Source organism: Solea solea, chromosome 3 (assembly GCF_958295425.1).
Source record: "Solea solea chromosome 3, fSolSol10.1, whole genome shotgun sequence".
NCBI classification, from domain to species: domain Eukaryota; kingdom Metazoa; phylum Chordata; class Actinopteri; order Pleuronectiformes; family Soleidae; genus Solea; species Solea solea.
Window position 1 is genome coordinate 25619353 of NC_081136.1, and position 24400 is coordinate 25643752.

Here is a 24400-nt window from a genome sequence, read left to right on the forward strand (position 1 = left end):
AAAAAGTGCAGTGTGGAGAACAGACCCTGAGGTAAAAAAACAAAAATGCATCTGTTATGCATGAGAAGTTTATTTGCACTGGAACAGTGGTCATTTTAATTAGACTAAAGAGCTCGACTGCAGGCAGGAAACTCCTGCTGAGGGCTATTCAGTCAGTGACTTTGACAATATTTTCTCAAAGAAGGAAAAACAAAGTTCCAAACACACGAAACAAAGTGCCTTTTTACTGTGTCGGCAGCACAACAATCCTCAACAGTAACGGCTGTGAATGCAGTCAATTTGGTTTTATAATTGATTTATTTATATTTCCTTGAGAAAACGCTGCCATCAAAATAGCGAAAGGGCAGCATTTTCTCAAGGAAATAAAAATAAATAAATTACAAAAACAAAGCTGCAGAAAAGTGTGTTTAAAGGACCTATAAATAAACTATGGTTGCACACATCGGTTATATGGGGAACTGGCAAAACACAATCTTTTTCTGTTAGTATGTAAATTGGGTTTTGCATTATTGCACAACTGAATTAAGATAGGAAAATACAGTGAAGTACCAGATCTAAGGAAAGTGTGTCTATCTAGATGATTTTGAGTACAAATAAAAGTGACAATTGAATATTATTGTTAACATGGTCACTGGGCCATTACCTTTTGGCTTTTTTGAAGTTTGTTCACGGTCAGCTCCCCGTGTTTCTGCTCATGTTGTTTTTTGGTTAATGTTTTACTCTCTGCATTTTTCTTCATAATCATTTATTTGGTTTAATCCTTACAGATAGAACCATGTATTCATACATTCAGTATACTGTGCAACAACATGTACAGTACCTTTACCAATGCTTGAATAGCCTCAATAGCTATATATATATTATTATATAAGTACCTGTGTATGATAGCTATAGGATACACGTGTAAAAGTGGACATACTGTATGTTATAGTTGCCACTGTATGATTGCAAGGAGGGCAGCAAGTCATCTGACATCTGAGTAGTGGAGCAAGGAGAATAGATACTTATTCATAATTGCAACCCATGTGCTGACACACAATCACCGAGCTTAAGGAGCTAGACACTCAAATAGTGATGTGGTTGTAAGTGCATGCGATTCACACCAGCAAAAAAAAAGGAGCCTCAATGCTCATGTGTACACAAGTAAAGAACAGTAATGGTTACATCTTGAGGCTGAACACACTCTGTATTTTCTAGCCTTTTTAAGGATAAAAAAATCCATACTGGTTTGATTAATGCCCTGAACTCAATGGCACATCCACCCCCACCTTTGCCTTACTACACGGGTGATTTTATTTTGCAGGGGCTGAAAAAAATCCACCAAATACAGAATGCTAAAAAAATTCACTTGCTTAGGTCTTTCAAAACAAATATATTTTCAGACTTTCGTTTGCAGTTTTTTCACATTTGAGGCCAAGGATAAGACGTGGAGGATATGCTTGCTCTTCCTGTTTACTTAATCCCATTCACATGAGAGGTGAGAATGTGTATCATCCACCCACGCTGTCAACTTGGTTGTGAAGAATACCATGAGCCTGACTAGCTGAGTCATAGCCAGATTTCGCTCAATTATGATGTCAATATTTTTATGGTTACATCAGTATTGTTTCTATGGCTTTGATACTAAATTGTCAAAATCTGTTCTCAGTTATTAGCTAGAGCAGCTTCTCCACTACAAGAGGGCTCAACTGACCAATACTGCAATCCTGCATTTTAAGTACAGGGTAGGGTCATTAGCATATCATTAAAGCGAGTTACTTCAGCTAAATGGTGAGTTTTAACGTGAATATGTGCAACCCACTGGTAGCAACAACTTCTTTTTAATGTCTGGGGATCATGCCTATTTAACCAAATCCTGAGAGATATTTCACTCAAAGTGATTGAGCTAAAAAGAAAAAGAAGATGGTACCATACCATCCTTTGAGCCACTCTGCTACTGTTCATGACAAATAACACCACAAACCTAGACATGCCTTACAAATTCCTCTAATTTATAGTTCTTCTAACTCAAGTCCTGCATGTCAGGTTACTGAAAAGGAAAGGATTTTAATGAATGAATCAGCTCTTGAAGCAAAGATTTAAGAGCTGAGATTATCATCCTTAAAGTGTGCAATGATTTTGTCCAAAGTCCAAACACAACCAGTCTTTTACTGTTGCATATAACTCTGGAACACATGTTGGTAAAAGGCATTTTAAGGCAATTAAACCATCACAGAGGATAGAAGTTTTTTCTCATTTCACTTTTTAAAAAATCCCCCATCACAGATCTTGCAGATCCTCCCTTTCTTACCTTTAAGCTTATTTTAAAATCCATTGTTGGAGTGCATAATAGCTGTCTATGTGCCTTTTCATTGCTGCCTTCTCTGAGCAGCAGGTGACCACTGCTTTCATTACTGTATGTGTACAATGCAAATGACAGCCAACTGAATAGTAGTAAATGTTTGAAAGGGCAGGGCGGGGGTGCTGCCATAAACCTTCCTGGAGCATTTTCTGACCATGAGGTTGTCACAGAGGGGAGAAGCGGCAGACACCTGGCGTGCTTCCCAGAGACTTTCATCTCAGGGTCGGGAGTCATCCTCTCTACCAGCAGGCCCTTTCAGCAAACAGCAGGATGTGCCAACAGCACAATACGCTTCACAGTCTCAGTCTCACACTATCTTAGCACTACAGTTTCTTAAAAAGTGTGACCAAGTAATAACAGACTGTGTCTGAGCCTCAACAAGCTTTATTGCTTATTTGCAAAGAGGCAAGCATTCATCCAGTGCAACCCCAAAAGAGCATTCAAAATAAAACAGTTCCAAAACAATTCATACATCAGCAGTTTCATTATGCAGCCACTAAAAGACGTTCCAGAGAAGGCGGGGTGAGAAAGTAGCTTGGACTAATATCAGCGATTGAATGTGATTAAAACTCACTCCCACTCCCCACAAGAATCAAAAGAAGCCTGGAATCACTTTAAGCTCTGCTCCAATTTTGTGTCATTGAATGTGGAGGCCTGTGGGAGGACAGTTATCACCCCAGTTATCTCCATTATAATTGCCCTCCTGTTCACTGCAAAAATGGCTACTCAGGATTATGACTGTGGTAAAAATGAAAAGGTAGAAAAGACAGTAGGTGGCAAACCACACATTTGACAAGAGAGGCGAGGTTATTTAACGTGCGGTTGAAATACTTTGGTAACAATTTGTTGGCAACATTTTGAGAAGTCCAATACTCTCTAAAACTACAGTACTCGCTTTTCTAAGTACTGAGGGTACCAAAGATGTTTAAGATGAGAGCCATAGGCCATTTATGAGCTGCATAAATGTGTGAGAGAATGGGTATTAATGGCAAAGCTGTAGTGTAAAGCCGCAAGAAAAGGTGCTCTATAAATACAGACCATTTAGCATTTGAAGCATATAGAAACTTGAGAGCATTATCATGAATAATTCCAATCGCTCTTTTTATCTTGTTTTTAAAACAGCCAATAGCACAAGGTAAGAATTAAAATTTCATATTTATATCTGCTTCAGAGGCTGAAAAAAATAGATGTTTTTTGACCATACACATTATTGAACATTTTCCTATTCCTATTATACTAATTGCATTTTCGGAAAGAAAAGGTTAAGTGAGATGAAGGCCATCATCATTTGTATGTTCAGATGTGCATGTGCCGATGTGCTACTGCAGTGTACTGACTCACCAAAGTTTTCTCAGGCTCCTGCTGGGACTCCGATGTGGACTCCATGGTCGTGTTAAACCAGAGTCAGTGCTGTCAGCGCTGCTCTGATGACTGCATGTCTGTCGGAAGAAGGAAACAGAACAATATCACTGTTATGTTTTTATGTTTTAATTTTCAGTCAACCAGAACATTTCAAGTGTACAGTATGTTTGGTAAATTTAGCCTTGCAGTTGTTTTGAAAGCAGCACTCAAACCTCAAGTTCCCTTTAACCTCTTGTGGGATGAGTAGCTTGCAAAACTCCACTTCCGCACAGAAAAACATGAAAGTTGTCGCTTATCTCTGTCATAATAAAAATGGCAAACAGGAAACACAAACCTGTTCACCCCCCTCTGCCTTTTCTCACTCAAACAAAGGTGTTGTTGCACCAGGGCTTTAATAAAAAGCCTGTTTCTTGAGCAAGCAGGAGAGAACCGAAGCTAAGCCAGACTGTCAGCTCCCTTCCCATCAGAGTACTGAAAAATAAATTTTTCAATATCTCTTTTCTTTTTTGCCCTCAGCTTGTTTTCCCTGTAGAAATGATACAAGAAGCTGTTTTTAACCTTTAGTTGTATGGGGACTTTTTCATTGGATCACTGGTTAGTTCCACTGGACCAGATGTAGTTACTTAAGGCGACATCAGTAAGGGATACCTGTTGTAGATAACTTTATGAATCCACAGGAATTTAACCCAACTACCTTTTGTGAAGTATAGCTTGACTGTAATGACGGTTCATTAGCCTTAGTCTTTGCCTCAATACTTTTATTTACTAATTCAGGAATAGTTTCTATCTCTCTATTCCTTTTTGCTCACTGATATGAAAATACACAAAATACACAAAATACAAACAGGAACTTGTTTTCCTACCAGGCCATGACAAATGAAAGCAATGATGTGGCAAGTGTTTGTGAAACACATAAAACAAAGGAGGTAATAAGACTTTGCACGCACATACAAACATGTTCTTTCACTCGTGAGGGTTTTCATAGATCAAATCAATTCCAAATCTAACAACTGCTTCACTACTTCAAATTTGAATGCCTAGCTGAACATAACAATTACGCCACTATGTTCCAATTAAGACCTAAAATATTTTTCTTTCTTTCTCATCTCATTTGAAAAGGAACACAAAGCTCAGAGGAACACAGCACAGTTAACATGACAAGGCAAAAGAGACATTTAATTCACTAATAAAATGTCTTGCATTTGTTTTAATGTGGAATTTGAGGAGAGCAGGGTTCCCACACCTTGGTTGACATCAAATTAAATGATTTCAAGGACTTTCCAGGACCAAATTCAAGGACCAACTGTGCTGACAGAGCTTAAGATAGAAGGGTACATTAACTTGCAAGAGCCGCTTTGCCCATGGCGTCCACTTTTATTGATTAGCAGCAGATTCTGCATCTGGCCAAGTGAGTGTCCTTGGGATCTTGGGCAAGCTGGTCTTTGCAATTTGTCTTTGGTGAGCCAGAGATCTTGGAATTTAAATGTCCCAGGCAATCATGTAATTTGCTCTCTCTTGTTTAATGTTACTCGCTTATTGTTCTGCACGGAATCTCATGTCAAAGATGAGAGAGACAGTAGGTGGTGTTGGAACAAACAAGGGTACACTGGCAGTGGTAGACATTTACCTTATCAACCTTAACTACTTCCTTGCACTTTCAATGACCCATGTCTATTTAGGGTGATTTTCAAAAACCTTGAGAAAACCAAACTGAGAAACTTCCAATGTTTTCAAGGACCCGTGGGAACCCTGGGAGAGGTTTTACAAATTCACAATACAAGGTTCTTTATGAAAGTGTGGTGGGTAATTGTCATTCAATAACATTCAATTTTCTTTATCGACACCAACAAGGTACTTCATTGTGAATAACAGAAATGTTAGATGTCACATTAAAGTGACAGTAAATGTTCGAGAGGGGAGGAATTTTACAGTTGCTAAGATATCAATTCACCGGTATATTAACTTTCAAAGTTTCAAATTATTCCCCTAGAGTCTCAAAATCTTGTTGAATTTAACTGGTTTATTTATTTATTTTTAATGTAAATAAATAATTTTTGAAGGACAAGGTATGCAGACTGGAAGAAATCCACACTTCGGTTCATACCTTGCTTTTATTGTCGTGTCTGTTTGGTTTGGTGTGATAACATATCACCAACACTGCTGATTTGCTATCGGCACCAGGAGAAATCCTGCTGCATCACTGAGCTCCTAAAACATCCATTAAGTTTTTTTTTTTTAACCATCCTCACAGGCAAGAAGATCTTGTGATAGTTTTAGCTCTTTTCCATTCCAGGCTCACATGAGAGCAAACAACTGCATGATCTCACATGAGCCATGATCATTAGTTCATGATCAAGTGGGACCTTCTGTTAATTACACTCTGTGATTCCGGGAGATTATTCTGGGCGGAGCAGCTGTGGTCCAACACATGATTGTCCTAAAAAGGCTTTCAAGATTAGGACAGACAGCCATTTAAGCTGATTGCTCTTTTGTGTTAATGTTTTAATAGTGGGGCTACAACTGTATCCATTAGGGATGCAGCGAAATGAAAATTGTTGGACGAAACAGAAAATCAGGATATCAAGAAAGTATTATGCCAATTCTGTACCATTGTGTTTTCTTTTAATCTGATTTTGTTGTTATGACGATGAAAATATTTAGGAGGATCTCATCGAACATATCAGACAATGAGGGTACATGCCCCCATCTGGTGCAGACAAACAAGCTTTCATCATCAATCATTTTTTACCATCGATTAATATGTCGATTACTTTCTTGAATGCAAGTTGTTTGGTCCATAACATCAATGTTTGATGTAGAAGTTCCCTAATGAATGAAAACGTTTTTACAGTTTCCATAGCAACATTAAAATTATAACTCAGTATGAGTTACTGCAGATTTGTGTACACCTCCGCTGACCTCCTGTTGGCTGTAGAGTATGCATAAGCTTTTGCACGCTCCTGCAATCATAAAGTTATAACAGAGCCAGACCTTTTTTTAATTGGAGCGGAGTGCGAGTGACATGCAAGACTGCGTACTTGTCACTCAGGCTGTGTTGAAAGTCTATTTTAAATACAGTAAATATGTGGTATATTTTGCTTCTGTGAGTAGCGATTAGAGAGAAATAGAATCTTTGGGGACAAATTGTGCCTCATATCTGACAAAGGACACCCTGACAGTGAAAAGATCACAAAAACACTCCGACCATCTGCCATTCTACCAGTGCAATACAATGCTCCAAAGGCCTCATGCCTTCTGTACACACACTTTAACTCTCAAGGACCCATCACATTTAAGACAGATGCTTTCTACTCCTCCTCAAATCCAGTTTTAGCTATCTGACCATGACTCAACCTACAGTAGCAGCAGTGGCCACGCAGCTGAGGTGGCAAAATAACCACCCTAATAAAAATAATATAGTTTCATTTTGATTCTAAATGAAATATATAAGTGGCTGCTGGACTGATTTCCATGTCACATTCCCCACAAAACAAATCTAAACACTTGATGTATTTTATTATTAAATAACTGCAGTGTTGTTGCAATTCTTAGGATATTGCACTGATTATTTTTGAGATTAGTGCTAGCAGCAGCACACAAGTTTATATCTCATACACAGAAAGAAAAATTGCATGCACACTTAATTATGAATCTGAACTGAGCTGTAAGTTTGGCAGCCTTAACAAAAAGGGTTCAATGGTAAGCGTATAGCCGCTAACTTACAATTCCAAAACTGTCATTGTACGTATGTTAGTATGGCATACAACAGTACAGTTAGTATGGTTTGTACTGTAATACTGTAATAAAAAAGAGCCACTAGGATAGCTGTAAACATCAAATCATTAAACTGTAATTACAGGTGACTTTGAATCTTCCTAATCATAAACAAAGGATGAACCAACGACAGACAAGCAAGCCACCACATCACAAACTGTTTTAGTCATCGTACAACAGCCAGTGCTTCAAAGAGCTATGAATCATTGCTCAAGATAGAGGGCAAATGCATGGGGAGTCCTAAACTTGAGGACGGGCAGTGGACCCAAAACAAAGCCAAATACACTGCCGTAAGAGTTTTTCCACTGAACCTAAACATAGTAGCGGAAGGTCAGGGAAGTATGTCATTATAAACTGACAAGCCAATAGAGAAATATATGATTTTGGTTTATATACTGTACTTATGTACTAGTTTATATATAGTTGCAAATAAGTGCAAATATCAGAAATGATTTGGTTTATTTTACACGAAACAACAATGATTTGAAGCAGCTTACACTGTAATCACAGTAAATAAGCACCCTGTCACACTTTAGGAGGTTGAGTGATTCACGGAGAAATTATGGTCAAAAAGCATGTTTCTGGTTTCTTTGGTCCATATAACAAAGTGTATACTTTTGGTTTATGGTCTAAAAAAGACAGTTGAGAACATCGTCATTTCGAGTTTTGGGAAACAGTCCAACATTGACTTGATTAATCAAAAAGAATAATGGTCAAATTAATCGTTTATAAATATAAGCATGAGTTGCAGCCCTAATCCATGGGTTTAATTATACAATACAATTGGATTGCTTGTCACTATGTTGTTTGTTTGTTTGTTTTTCTATCTGCTGCCATGAAAACAAGGATTATTATTGTTTTTAGATTAACAGTGGAGCTCTGCTCAAGGACAGAAAAAAGACAACAATGATTTTGCTGATTGAAGTGATGTTACTATCTGCTCTTGAACGAGGAGGCAGCCTAATGACCTGACGTGAAACACGCAAATCAACGCAGCCATATGATGTAGGGCTGAATTCTGATTCTGCTGTGATTTGAAATTCCCATGTACGAGACTTGTGAGTGGCTTTGTTTTTATAATATCCACCGTAAATGGCATGTGATGCAACACCTGCAAATGTACACAAGGTGACTCAGCACTCACTCACATCCATTGATCTGATCTATCAGGGTGACATATGGATAAGCATGCTGATGAGGAGGACTTTGGGAATGTATGAACGTCTGTGGTGTCAAGGTGACTCTGATGACCTTAGTTGATTACAGGAGAAAATGGCAGCTGCTTGGATTTAAAAATATAAAGAAAATGTTAGTTCACACACTGACAGCACCAAACCATCACTGCCACAGACACAGAAGAACGTCAACAGAGTCACAGCTCCATTATAGAGCTGCACACTGAAAATATTTATGACGCACAGAGCCTGGACTGAATAATATGTGCCTGTTCGTGTAGGATATCTCTTACATAATAACAGAGAAGGGAGAAATGATCTAAAGCTGAAGTGGTGCCACGTCCAGGCTACAGGTGCAATCCTTACTTCTTCAAAATTCAAAGAATTTCACAGACATCATAAGGAAATAAAAAAAAAAAAACTCAAAAGGTCACAGCAGCACGCAGGACTCCTGTGACCTGGGAATGACCTTTAAAGAAAATGGCACGTGGGGAAGGAATGGGGGAGCTGGAGGACCGGCTTACAGACAGCCTCACGTTGGGGTAAGTGGTGCTGTCAGCAGCTTGAATAAAATGATTCACTTTCTCATCACAGTTTTTTGCAGACACATTTTGAGCAGCTAGCTGGGGATCTGGAAACATAATCAGGCTGCTGTGTGATGTGACCTCAATGTATTAGCATCTGTTACCCTATGCACACACACACACACACACACACACACACACACACACACACACACACACACACACACACACACACACACAAACTGTTAACACACATCTTACTAGTAAATTTAAATGTAAACACAGAGCAGACGCACAGAGGGAACCCAGACTAAAGCAGCATGCATGCGCATGGAAGACATCAATGGCGGTGGATGAACGACCTACCTCATATAGCTCAGGCAGTTGAAATTACCATTACATTCACAACACAGCCTCCAAGAGAGGGAAAAGAGAGCGAGAGTGGGAGAGAGACATAGAGATGACATCACCGTATTTCGCTCCCTCCTCCTCTGAAATGTAAGCTGGTGCTGCTGCAGGACTGACAATGTCAGGGGGAGCTGGCTCTCTGCATGTGACAACAGGAGTATGCTCTCCAAACAAGCCTTCCATCCCACTTTCACTATAACTTACGTAACTATACCTTATGTTGTGGCATATTAGAGATCCTGTGTGTAGATATCGAGTGAATACTATTATTTGCAGTGTTTTGGATATGGAATAGCCTGTTCCAGCCTGAGGGGAATTTGTAAAACCCCCACCAAAGTTTAATAAGACGTGGGCCCCCTTAGTTTGACTGTATATAGTTCTTCAAAATGTAATTGGAGTGGAAGTTTACACGGGTATGGAAGTTGTATACATGTAGGTGAGTGGGAAAATATGGATGTGTTCGTGGGTAAATATGTTAAATCGGACACACAAGCACTCTTTTCTCAGCATACATTTAAACAAAAAGCTGGGGTCCCACATATAAATATTATTTTATTTTTATGCAAACAGAAAAAAAACATTTTAAAATAAATAACAAATAACCCCCCAAAAAAAGTTTCTCTGTGTTTTTACACATGCTGTAAAGAAAACCAGAAATTCCTAAGTGCCAACAATGCGATGACGAAGACCTGCTCTGACTTTGACAGGGATGCCATACACCCTGTTGTAAGCTGAGGTACAATAATCTTGGAGACATTATTTGAAGGTTAAAATTTAAAGTCACTTTAAATGATTACTGACCCACACAACAATGTATTAAAAGTATTAGAACCACTGACTGTCGCTACTGACCTATTTAAAACAGAGTTTTCAACCACATGACTGATCAATGTGATCAGTCATGTGTGAAGTGCAGGGAATAACAGGAGTAGCTGTGATCCCTATTTTTTATTGGTGTTAATAACTTTGTGTTTATTCTGAAGAAAAATATAAAAACAATTGAGATTAGTTGACTGCCAAAATAATCGTTAGTTTCAGAATTTTCTTTGGACAGAAAAGTCCACTGAGTTAGTCAAAGTTGTTCATTTTTTATCTTATATTTATTTAATATTATATATATTGAGCTGTCTGAATGCATGAGTACATCTTAGTTTTCGTTTGCTAAATATCCATAAAGAAGCTGCTTATTCTAAACTTATAGGTTAACACAGTGTTGTGTCTCATAGCATCAAAATAATTCATCCTGTGCTATTTCTACACCATCCTTCCATAGTGTTTCATATTGCCAAGAAGTAAAATCCTGTTCCGAGCCTGGCCCAGTTTCTTGTTATGTTCTTCTGTTGTGACAATAAGAGCAACTCAGGTGTTACTATTACAGAAGATGGCATTTGTTTTATATTTTAGAATTAAAAGAGTTGTCTTTGACTTGTGGAGGCAGTTCGCATGACTGACCCACATTTTTGCAAGGGTGTGTGTGTGTGTGTGCGTGTGGGTGTGTGTGCAACATACAGGATGTATTATGTGCAATTATCCTGGTTCAGCTGCAGGGGAAACATGCTACAGACAGAAGCAGCCAGCAGTGAGAGTAATCCTGGGAGAAGTACAAGCGGATGAGAGCTGATGGGTGCAAGAAAAGCTGGGAAAGCATTTTGTACAATACACTAAAACAAGACACACACGCACACACATACATTCTCCCACATAATTCTAGTGAGGACACTCATTGACATAATGCATTCCCTTAACCCAATCACCTAACCCTAAAACCTTAAAGTGTTAACCCTTAAAAAGCCCTTCTAAGAGTGACAAAATGTGAGGACCAGCCAGAATGTCCTCACTCCCTATGATTGATAAATGTTTGATCCTCACAAAGATACATTAAGTAAAATTATGACATGAAAGAACCTTATAGCGTTCTCTGTGAATATTCACAGCAAACTCACCCCTTTACTGTCCCTGACTGCTGTTGCCCAGCGACAGAGATGTTATGTGATTTGTCATTGGATTACCATGATAAAGCCTGACTGCCACCAAAACCAAAATCATTTTGCAGGTTAGTGAGTTGTTCTCCTCAACAACAAGTTTAGTTTCCACAACAACCAGACCGAAAAGCAAAAACCCATTAAAAAATAAATACTCTTTAGCATTCCTGGGCAAAGTCAGTCAGTCAGTCAGTCATCATCTACCGCTTTATCCTCCACCAGAGGGTCGCGGGGGGTGCTGTGCCAACCTCAGCTACATCGGGCGATAGGCGGGGTACACCCTGGACAGTTCGCCAGTCCATCGCAGGGCCACACACAGATAGAGACAAACAACCATTCACTCTCACACTCACTCCTATGGTCAATTTAGAGTGTCCAATTTACCTATCCCCACATTGCATGTCTTTGGACTGTGGGAGGAAGCCGGAGAACCCGGAGAGAACCCACGCACACACGGGGAGAACATGCAAACTCCATGCAGAAAGGCCCTTGTTCCAACCGGGGCTCGAACCCGGGTCTTCTCGCTGCAAGGCGAGAGTGCTAACCACTACACCACCGTGTGGCCCTTCCTGGGCAAAGTAATGCTTGTAATTTGGCTTGATAGTGAATCTACCATTTAAGAATCTATTGAACAACTGAAATAAATCTCACTTTTCTTTAAACCCAGTTGTTTGGAGCTTTAGGCCAGTCATGAAAATAAATTAATCAACATCTGCACTGACATCAATTAATTGTCCTGAGTAATTAAATATATTTTGGTTCTGGGCTGTTGCCCAAACAAATAAAATTAGGAAATAATTACAATTTTGACCAGAGAAGTGAAGTTTTAATCCCCACTTTGATCACTTCACAAGATCTGACAAAACGTGGCCTGCAAATGAGACTGTGTGAGCTTGTCTGACCTTGTGACCATGTAAGGAGATTACACCACTACGACAAGTCATCTTTAAGAGGATAAATGCGAATGAAAACAACTGAGACTATGTCAAGCTGGCTCAGGCTAAACAGAGGGTGGAGAGATGGGACTATAAATATTATTTACTAGCACTGTGATAAAAGTGAGGCCAAAGGCATTTTGATAGCAACACCTAAATGCTGATTTCGAGGAGCACATCGATGAAACAAGAACTGTAGAAGAAAAGTTCTCTTGATTCATGTTCACGCAAGAGAGACATAAACTATACATTGTGTTTTCTTCCATCATAGGGAGACACTTCAGGTCATCTAGTCAGTGAGCTCTCTCCTTCATGGCTGATAGCTGGTTCGTTATCAAGTCCCTTTCCCGTGAGGCTGCCGCTTCACCCACAGTCTCAGCCACCAATACTAAGAGATTCACACAGCAGTTAAAAGAGTGCAAACCTAACAAAAAAGAAGCTTCCAGGTGGTACAGCTTTATTTTGGAAAACTGCACACACTAGTATGAGCTAAGCAAAAACAAAGCATCACCATCACAGGCTCATCAAAAGCAATGAGTTGCGTCAAAGAGCTCATCAGTCAAAGAGCTGCAGCACTGCACATTAAGACTCTGGAGTCTAACTTGGTGAATTAGGATGCAAGAAAGCGGAACATGAAAGTGTGTCTCTGCATGTAATTTCAAACTGCTTCATCACTGGCACCACTATCCCCATCTTTACCACCTGTGTTATTAATAGGTGTGCAGGAGCGAAAAATTAGCTGCTTCGGCTACTATGGCTGCTGCAGTTTATTAGCCACTTATAAACAAGGTCAAATTGACACATTTCATTTTAGGTTTTATGGGCTCTCTGTGTCTGTCTAACATTAATGATAGTCACATCATGACTCACTGAAACAGTGGGAGAAAGAAGATAAGCTGGGCAGAAAAATGGAAATACTACTTCACACTGGGAATGTAATTAAAACATCAGAACACTGGCAACAAGCTAATCCTGCACTTCTGATCAAACCTGATCAATCATCCCTTTGTCGTGATGTAGTGTAATTGGTCCTGCCAGAACATATTTGCAGCCACAAAAAAATAACAAAATTACAAAAAGTAAAGTCTTCCAAGGCAAATATGGAGAGTAACACAAGTGCAGAAAAGGCACAGTCTGAAGCCTTTGTTTCCAAAGTGTTCAAAGAACACAGAGACGTATTTTGCTAATCTTTTGCTGTCTGGAAACCACATTGTCGTCAGTCAACTTCAATGTCCACTAGGCATTTTACGAGAACACATTTGAGTCACCTTTTGTCCATGATGTTTGCAGATCGTCTGGAATTTTCTCAGCACAACTCTGGGTGTGGTTGAGGTGTGGATACACATTACAGTCCCACACAGTGTGCCGAGTCAAGCTTTGTTTCTGTCTGGTGTTCATCTGCCATCTCCATCCACCACAATCAGACATTTCCAAGGCAGACTTCACTTCCAAGTGCACTTCTAAGAGCCTTGAAACTGGTAATGATTTAGTGAGTTAAACTGAAGGCAAGTTTCAACTGTCATCGTAAAGGGGAACTCCTACAAACAAGGTGGAGACGTGAAATTAAATTCTTCTCATTTACTTTGAATGGCGCAGTGCTGCCAAACGGTATTGTGGGACCACTGTGTCGCTTTGCTTGCACTGCATACAGCAAACGTTGAAAAATGTTCAACTATAAAAGCTGCAGTGCTAACACTAGCCAAACAAGTAAGTAAAACAATCAAATCAAATCACAATTATGTTTTTACACACAACACTACAGAGCTCTCACACAACACTGCTCTCCCCATTTTTAACTAAACTAAAAATGGTGGATATCACAACATCATTAACAAATTAGCAACTCTTGCTACAAAGCACATACAAAACAATAAAGCTGCATCCAGCACCACTGAGTGGATCGGTTCAGTTCCGTACGGTATGTATTTTTTTTGCATTTCCACTAGGAATAGTGACAAAATAATCATACAAAGCTTGATGTTTTGTTGAGACAAACGGCCACAAACCGAGCAGGAAAAAAACGAGCTGTTGGATGTCCTCCGTTTGACAAAGCCCACACCCTACCTACCAAGTGAACATATTGTTCTCCGTCGAAACGTAAGCCCGGCCCAGGGCTTTACCGTTCCTAACAGAACCATATTGTACCAAACCAAACTGGACCATGGTGGAAGCACGACTCAAGCGTCAGGCCTACCCACCATCAACAGCTAGGCATATGTGTGAGTCTCCCTTGGGGCTTGGGTCAGACTTTGTGGATATTTGTCATTTGTGGATATCAAAGAAGGCTCCTGTCCAATAATAGAGAAGGAACAAACACGTTTATAGAGCAGAACGAAAAAATGCTGTTCATTGTTGTGTATTAGATTTTGGCAAAAAAAACATTCTTGACGATTAAAAGACAACAGTAATCTCAGTGCCAGAGCACATTGGTTATCCAAGGCAACGGAGAATATTTAAATCAATTAAATTGTGTATTTTATTCAGTGTGTTCCTCCTCTTATGTTCTCCACGCAGACTGTTCACCTGCAGATGAAGAAAGCCTGTTCAAATTACAAACAAACATCAAAAAGCTTCCTGTTGTAGTTGTAGCTGGAGTCCCATTAAACTCAGTTTGTGACTCCCAACGCGGAGCAAATCTGAGATTATTCTATCACTGACAGGCATGGACTTCATGACAACAATCCAATTACTGTCGTCTCATCGAAGAATAAATTTGGGTTTCTGGCATGCCGCATTAACTAGGATTTTGTGGTAACCAGCAATGTTTTTAAATAGAGGCAGCCCCAACTGTGTTGCTCTGAAACCAACAGCTCTGCCTGTGATGTAGGAAGAAGCAGCAGTTCAAGCATGCAGTAAAGAGGTTTCCCCTCTCCAAAGTGATGCTCTTGGGGCCTGATGAGGGTGGACACTGAAGTTAATAGGCCGAGAAACTCATAAAGGTGTATGTCACGCCCACACTCTTTTATCAGATCAACACATCCAGCTCAGTGGTGGTGAGCCCGGTGCAAGGCTCACACAGGAAGCCATGTTTGCCTAAAAGCCTGTCATCACTGCAGACAGGTGCACATTAAATGTGTGTCAGTTCATGTTTGTTTGAGGTAGCAAGGCCAACAAGCAGTAAAAATGAAGGTCGAGACAAAACAAAATGAAAAGTGTACAACAATATTGTTTCACTGGAATAAAGTGAGCGTAACTTGGCCTGAAGAAGACGACAGTGATGTTACTTGTTTTGTGATGTCAATGGAGGAACAGCTCAGGGTCATGCAAGACTGTCATGGTCAAGTCACGTGTGACCATGATTGTCTTGCAAGAGTTGTGCAGAGGATACAGGAAATGGCATATACTGTATTAAAGATCAATCTAAGATTTTCTATGAAAATGGAGATCGATAAATATATATTGGAAAATGTTTTTTTAACCCGGCCCTACTAAGGCAAGTTAGGCCAAAGTGTAACTTGAGTTGCGCATCACTACGAAGGGAGTCAACTTTATCACTTTAAGCATTATGTGGCTTTGGCCCAACAGAGCAAATGCATCCAGTCAGCCAAACTGCAGCCAGTTGCCTGAGTGTCTCGGCTGGGGACATTAGTATGCACTGATGCACTTGCCTTGGCATTTCAATAACCTCCTGAGCTACGACACATTTGTTATTGGTCCTAATAGCATTTCTGGAAGAGAGATTTATGACTTGCTGACAAGTGGATATAATTTCTGTGAGGATCTGAACATGTTGGGGATTGTTTCAAAATGTAGCTGCAGTGAAGCCCTACAAAGAATGGGACCGTAAAGTACTGTACTGACTATGTGACATGGATTACCTCATTTTTAATGGTACCCATGAAGGCTAGTAATTGGGATATCATTATTATTGTTGTTATTCATAATAATTATTATTCTAATGAAGTTGATGAGTGGGGCAGAGGTTGGCAAATGATGAGGGCTTATCTTAAGATTCACAATGGCAATAATGTACGTATCAGACACAAAAAGTGGTAACAAGCCTTGAAGTGTTAAATAAAAATGTAGTTGCAGTCTAATGTCAGTCTGACCTTTAAAGGACATCCGTATTTGAAAATAAATTCCCCGTGTATAAGATTTCAAATTCTTTGCCTATTTACGTATTTAATTTCCTCCCATAACTATGCAAACACAACTCAGAGATACATTTTTGTTTTCATCTGCATCTATTAATACTTTTATGGTGTCCCTGAATAGATTCTGAATTCAATTTTCAAGCTACGTGTATTTGCAAGGGAAGTGCACAGGCAGTAAGCTGTGGTTCCTGAAAGCCAGAATGGAAACTCCATTTGACTGACAAATGAGCTGGCCGTTCCTGTGACCCTGGACTGTGTTTGCCACCTCAATAAAACATGGGAAAAGCCTGAGATTACCCTTTATTTACATGCAAATAAGTGGAAAGTGGAAAACATGAAAATACAGTGCATGGGGGGCAGAATCCATTTTAGCTTAAGTACACAGAATATACTACTGACAGGTGTTTTCACCAGGAAAACTCACATAGGCTGCAGTCAACAACATATTAGAGAGCTAATGATTCTTCAGCCATTTAGTTGTTTTTTCCTCTCTAATGTAATACTTTTAATTCACATATAAGAGGGGAAGGGATTTAAAAGAAGAATTTACTTCCACGCATAAAACCCAAGTGTCCAAATAAATACACTAACTGAGCAGAGGGAGGTGGGAGAGTGCTTCACAAAATCACAGGGGGACAACATGACAAACTGATACCAGGTATCTGATAACAGACTAGGAGATAACGGATGTATCACTTGTCTGACATGGTCAGGAGCGGCTCTTACTAAAGGCCGGTCTCCTGTTCCTGTTCCTGCCTTCTGGTGAAAGTGGTAACAGAGCACCAGAGCTCAGGGGCTGCGGACATGCAACACTGCAGTAGAACAGGATCACGGGGAGTAATATGCAGACTGATGGGAAAGTCAGGGCAAGGAAGTAATACCAAATTACGTCCAAGTTTGGTCGTTTTTTTCCCCCATCTATCTGATCAAATATAACAGTTTAATAATAACAAATGATTACAAAATGAATGAAAATGCATGGTACAACACAGTCACATGGTGATGCAGTGGTTAGCGTTGATGCCAATAAGGTCACCGGTTCGGATCCTGGTTCAACCAACTTGTTCTCCCTGTGCATGTGTGGGTTTTCTCTGGGTACCCTGGCTTCCTCCCAAAGTCCAAAAACATACAGAGGTTCATTGGACACTCTAAATTGACCTTAGGTATGAGTGTAAGAGTGAATTGGTTGTTCAGCCCTGCAGTCTTTTTCTATGTCCTCTGGGATAGGCTCCAGCCCCCACTGACCCATGTGGAGAATAAAGTGGTCTGACTTGCCAATCTGCATGTGTCGTATACACTGCAGTGCGCTCATATTTGACACATGTCATGTCATATAGACTCCTGGATGTAAAGCATTTATCTAGTTTCTGAAATTAATTCAAATTCGTGATCACTTTAAGCCAATGAACACACAAAGACAAAAATCCACCTTATTTATTGGCTGAACAATTGGTTGGTCATCAGCTACATATACTGTATGTCTGCATTTTAAAACCCATAGTATTGACTGTCCTAAGACATGTATGTTGTGATGTACAGTATTACATGTACTTGTCTTTTCAGATGACGTGTTCTTCCTCAATCTGCAATCGAATGTCCTCTAGTGGGATAACCGAGTTTGATGTTAATGCAATGAGCCTGCACAGATGTTGATGCAGCATATGGAAACGGAGAAGGGAGAAGCTGCTGCACACAGCAACAAACCATTAACTCTGCTTTATTACATAATAACACGCTTCCTCGACTCCACAGTTACTGATGTCAACTGACACTCAGCGATTTAGCAATTAAGCTAGCTGCGTTTATTGAAAATGAGTTGTGATGGGAAGCACCGTTCAGTTTATAATCTAGTATAGTATATATGGTACTCACCTTGACTTAACAGCTCTGCCGGACAGTTGTGCGACTGGTCCTCGGAAGAAGAACACGGGGTGTAAATATTTGGTTTGTCCTCGGGTACGTTGTCTCCCTGCTAACTGTTAGCTGACGACGTAGTAATGTTTATCAGTGGGCAGTCACTGCTCCTGCCTGGCTGTGATGGCTGACGACGTCCTCCGTTCAGCGGCGTCAAAGTACGTCCAAATCTGAATTTTACAAAAAGCGAAAAAAAATGATTCCACGATGATGAATATGGTCTCCGTTATTGATTTATATCAGCAATGTTCAGTCAACTTGTTAGCCACCCGCCTGTACTCTACTGTCATGGGTTTGAGCGGACACTAGTCAAGGCAACAATAATGAACTTAATTTCCGGTTATATATTTCAAAATAAAATCCACTGTCGCTTCATTTAGTTTTCTGTGTGTGTGAGACAATCTTAGATTTTGAATATAAAATCAAACACATAACTATAACATATAGAGAATATATATACACAGCATGTGTAAGAAATGTAGTTTTTGTATCAGACATTTTGGGTTCTTATTTATTTGCTTTATGTTCTCGTTTGTTTATTTCTTAATGTATTCACTTTTGCTCTTTTAATAATTTATCTTCATTTAAAGTTTAATTATTCTTGTGAAAATAACACCCCCTTGTGATTTTTTTTTTATCACAAGGGAAGATTCTTTTCTTGCCAATTTGATTTACCAGTATTTATAACATTATGTTTTCCTTGTTTTCTTTTTTTAATCGTTATGGTCTCTTTTATCTTACATGCTGAGTTTACACATTTTATTGTATAGTGTATATTGTTATTGTATGTTTTGACATATATTGTATGGATTTCCAGTTCATCAGTCTGTTCTCAAATTCTTGGTCAAAATGCAGTGAAACTTGCCTAGTGCCATTTTTTTTTTTTACCAACGTTTCGTCCTCTCTTTATTTGAAGGTCTGCCATTAAATATCACGATTCTGTATCGTGACATAGTAACTTGACACATGAAACAGGAATGAGACTTCCGCCCTTGTTTCTGCTCGGTGATCGTTTGATTTTGCCTGGTTGGACATACTATTGGACATCTCAACCATGATCTCACTTACACTTAAGATGAGGACTACACGTTTTTAAATTGTGATGTTAATTCAAACTGCACGATTTAAATCGAAACTTTATAAGTAAGTTCTTAAATGCGATACAATATGTATTTTGTCAAGTATGTAGTAAAATATACCACCAGTAACATGCTTCTCAAAAATATGGATCATTTTATCATATTATTTGATTATCTTCGAGGTGACCTACTATTAAAACACACCATGAAATCATTGGTTGAGAACAGCGACCATGCAAGTATATCTGGGTAAAGGGGGACATCTAGTGGTACAATTGGGTGACAGCAATGTAATATTGTTTTCTAGTAGGTCTTATGCAATTTTAACCAACTTTTAACCTGCTATTGTAAGTGTCTGTAGAAAACAGTAAATCATCTCTGACCAAGTTTAAACAAATAGATCATGGAGGATCATTCCCCCCAATTAATATTAGTTAGCAACAAGTTTATATTACACACATGTAGGAACACATGTTCACAGCACATCATGTTGTGTGCATGTCATGTTCACAGAACATTCACATAGTATACCATGGTACGTATGGCTGGGGAATAGCATACAGAGAACATACAAACTCATTGCAGAACGGCCCTTCTCCTTTAGGCTTTCTCAATGGAAAGCAAAAATAAACAAAGTAAGAATGAAGCATAGCAGTGTTTGTTGTTTGAATGGAATTGAATCACTTAATGGATCACGTCACAAGACTATTTCGAAAAAATCTGTAAACTGACCTTATTACACTGTGAATAATGTAGGAGCAACATATTCCAAAATGTCGTGTGCATGAGGTCAGGCACTGTTTTTTTCTGACGACAGTCCACCTGCAAACTTGCACAGGTGCAAACTTGCACAGGTGGATCAGCACGGCCACATTTCAGCCTGTGAATGCTGATGCCCCGAAACAAGCCTGCTGATCACAGACTGTGCTGAAGAAATTGTGCATGGGTGGAGTAAAAGCAGTGTGTGTGTGTGTGTGTGTGTATGTGTGTGTGTGTGAAAGTCATGATGGTGTTCCACTCTTATGTTCATTAAAAATATAAATTAAAAAAAATTGTTACTCTGCTCTATTATTTCTTTAATTGTTTTCTCTGACTTATGGTGACTGTGGTGAGAAAGACCCCATCAGTGCCAGATTTTACTTAACCCTACCACCTGCCACGTCCTGGCATCATCATCCTGTCATCCTGCATATCCTCCTAACCCAGAGATAAACCTGAGTTCCGTTTGGTATAGTGTGCAGAATAAGTGTTTGATGATGCTTGTGGGTGATAATGTTTGAAACTTGCACAGGCTATAGCTACTGGAATGTGGCTGTTAACATTACTCCTGCACATCACAGGCCTGAGGCCTCTGCCATTTTATAGTCATGCACATTTAAAGGTCTTGACACATGAGGCTATAGAACTATCTTACATAACACAGTATGTACAACAACAATAATAATATAATAACAATATCCGGCAGGCTGGATGGTTGGAAACCAGCTCATAGCGCCACCTGCAGGACTGGAGTGTGGACAGAATTTATTTTTTCCCAAAACAAAAGACAGGCAAGACAGGCAAATTAATTATTAGGTAAATGTAAAACAACTGCAGTGGGGATGGAGTTAGGTCATAATAGTGCATGAAACAAAATTAAATTAAACAAAAACGGAGCAATTTTTTTATTAGGTAAATATTCATATTCATATTCACTCATGTAAGTGGAAAGGAAATCCGCCATCATTCACAGCCTGTATGCATAACTTTACTAATTATTTCATGTCATTAAAGATAATGGACAAAAACAATAATAAGGCCAAAAGACTGTATACATCGCTGTCCCATTCTCTGTTCATATAGCCATATAACAGTGTCAGATACTTTGGAATCCACTGTTCATATAATATGTGATTGAATTTACACGCTGAAAAGAATATCAGATATTGTTCTTTGTATGGACAGAATATTTCGCAGGAAAAGGTGTGTTTGTGGTGTGTATATACACACGTACAATCATACTGCAGTGGTCACATGCAGTGGGTGAAGTTCTTAATCACAGTTCGAAGTTCTCCTTCACTGTTTAATCCTCATCCCCGCCCATTAAGCCTTTATATTTGTCCTCTCTGAAAGCTCTCTCCAAAGTTGAGAACCTTTCATATATTTGACGTGATGACGTCACGTGACGTGCCACATTTGACAGCTTTTTTTTTTATTTATTGACAAACAAGCTTACATACATCTTCCTCACCAGTAGGCCTATATCATTATACAAAGATTATGAACCCAAGCACACCTCCAAACACTTTCTCACAACATAAATTGAAAAACAATGGAAAATAAATAAATAAATAAATATAAAAAAGACAAAAACAAAAGAATATAAAAGAAAAAAACATAATATATAAAGTAAGTCGCATACAAAAATATTATACGAGGGGATTTTTACAGCTCTGATAATTGTAATAAATTATACAAAGTTATTTAATGGACATTTTCAATTTTGTGATTTTTGACAGCTCTCCCCCTCTTGTTTGTTTCCACTACGCAGCCTCTGGCTTCCCACAATGCTCTGCGAACATCACCACCAAGATGGCTGACGCTATGGAGGAATATGAGAAAGAAGCTGGCTGCGTCCCTATTCTCCATCCCGAGGTATGATTTATGCACTTCACGCCGTCGCACTTAGACATGAATATACACAAAACACAAAACAGTCAGTCTGTGTGTGGCGGTGTCTCCGTGTTTTTGCTGTGCTGGGTAAGAAGAAAAACTCCGTTGCCCCCTGCAAAAACCACCAGTGGGGGGTGGCAGGCAGCTAACGAAGCTAAGGGGGCTAACGCTAGCCCCCCGCCTCCTGCTGCATAGCAGGCGTACGTTCGGCAGATGTCTGTGTTGATGTTAACATTAAGCTTGGATGTCTCCGCAGCAGTGACACTGTGAAACGAATGCACAAGGTTGTAGACGGTGTGGTTAAGTCATTATTGGGGCAAATGTGCCATCAGTGGTTAATCCCTACTGCCTTCTGATGTTAGCTGTTTAGCTAAACTGGCAGTGTTGGCTTGCCTAGCTGCGGTGATGCAAATTGGTGTCAAATGTAAACGCGTACGGTTAGACATTTCAGTCCTTTGCATTCATTTCATGTTATCATGTTAACAACCACGAATATAAACAAACCCCTACAATATCCCCACGTCTTTCGTGTGTTTTCTGCAGGTCCTCGCGTTTGGTTTTGTTATTAACGTTATCTTTTAGTCTGTCAAAACATTTGTTGTCTCTGTCGTCTGCATCACTTTAAACGTTTCATGATGTTTGCACTTAAAATGCTGCAAAACATAAAAAATAGAGACATTGAATAACCCCAAACAAAAACTGCCGGCCCTATTTACACAATAATAGTTACTTAAATAAGAATTAAGAATTAGAATAATTGCAGCTGATATTAATATAAAAACCTCCGTAGTTTGATGTCCTTTTTTTTATTTAGTCTTTTACACTAATGTTACTACTCCCACATAACAATTAATAAGCATTAACTTATAGGTACAGTGTGTAAAATGTTACAACATTTAGTGATGAAGTTGCATTTTGCACCCGAATAGGGCTGCAACTAATGATTATTTTCATAATTGATTAATCTGTTGATTATTTTCTTGATTAATCGAGTACTTGTCTGAAAATGTTGATCAGTGTTTACCAAACCTGGAAATAAGAATGTTGTGTTTTGTCCACAACATTCGGTTTGTCCAAACCTATTCAGTTGTAATGATTTGTTATATGGAGCATATAATAATTGTGGTGATAAATGTTTTAATAATTGAAAAAACAGTCATACTCATTAATCGATTATCAAAATGTTTGACGATTAATTTAGTTACCGATTAATTGAATAATCATTGCACCCCATACAGCTGAGTATCCTTCATACTTTCATTGAGCATTGATGACCATCATCTCACTTTATGCAAAATTAAAACAAGCTTTCTGATTTTTCAGCTTCTTGGTGTGAATATTTTCTGGTTTAATTTTCTCCATATAACAAAGAAATCATTAAAATTAAGACTAATTTTATCTGCAGATTATGAAACAAATTTTTCCTGAAGTTGCATTGGAAATTAATGTCTAGAGCTGGACAGGTAACATACTCGTCTCCCAGGCACGGTTTAATGCAGGTATTGTTCAGTGTTTCTTTAAGGAATTATTATTTTTGGTATTGACACACAAATGTCATTTAACCTGCAACAAGATTTATCTGAAAATAGAGAGAGATAGAGAGCAGTGAGTGTGGTGCTTTTGAGAGATCTGAAGCAAAAACGTGCCTGTATTTATTATTTCAGATTCAGAAACACATTTTTCTAATTTAACAGTTTGCTAATTTGGTCTGATGACTACAACAGCGTTCTCATGAGACTGTGTAGACTTCTGTTTTATACACATATTCTTTTTTCTATTTTATCCCCTTGTATGATAGAACATGCTTCCTCTCAGCAACACTCGTGTCTAAACTAAGATGATCGGCTGTTGTTCTTTGCTGACTGTTGAAGTTGCATCCTTTTGACCTCCTTTAATAAGATGATATCTTTGTTAGTTTTGTTGGATGAATGGATGTCACTGTTTGACCTGTCAACTGAAGTTCATTAATACACTCACACGAGCATCAGCAACAGAAGTGATTGGTAAAGTGTACAGATGCATCATATGGTACATGTGGTGGACATGTGAAAGTAGTGCATTGGACTTGTGTTGTGACATTAAATATGCTATCAAAATGATCATCACAATTACATCAGAGCAACTGTATGTGACATTTTTGACACTTGACACACAAAACAC

The 24400-nt window shown here is 39.0% G+C and overlaps 2 protein-coding genes across 4 annotated transcripts in view; one reads left to right on the forward strand and one right to left on the reverse strand.

Moving 5' to 3' along the window:
• Positions 1 to 18807, reverse strand: part of osbpl8 (oxysterol binding protein-like 8) — a 67945-nt gene extending 49138 nt beyond the window's left edge. For 2 of the 3 annotated variants that reach the window (XM_058624298.1, XM_058624297.1), the window contains exons 1-2: positions 18468 to 18807; positions 3683 to 3780 (exon numbers count right to left, since the gene is read on the reverse strand). In XM_058624298.1, coding sequence (XP_058480281.1) covers positions 3683 to 3727 — 45 coding nt within the window. In that variant the 5' untranslated portion in view covers positions 3728 to 3780; positions 18468 to 18807. Of the gene's footprint in view, positions 1 to 3682; positions 3781 to 18467 lie in introns of those variants that run through there. The other variant, XM_058624300.1, reaches the window with a different exon arrangement.
• A 3340-nt stretch (positions 18808 to 22147) lies between these two features.
• zdhhc17 (zinc finger DHHC-type palmitoyltransferase 17) overlaps positions 22148 to 24400 on the forward strand; it is a 28404-nt gene continuing 26151 nt past the window's right edge. Inside the window, exon 1 of the mRNA XM_058624117.1 lies at positions 22148 to 22222. Within this exon, the coding sequence (XP_058480100.1) occupies positions 22160 to 22222 (63 nt within the window). The 5' untranslated portion in view covers positions 22148 to 22159. The remainder of the gene's footprint in view (positions 22223 to 24400) is intronic.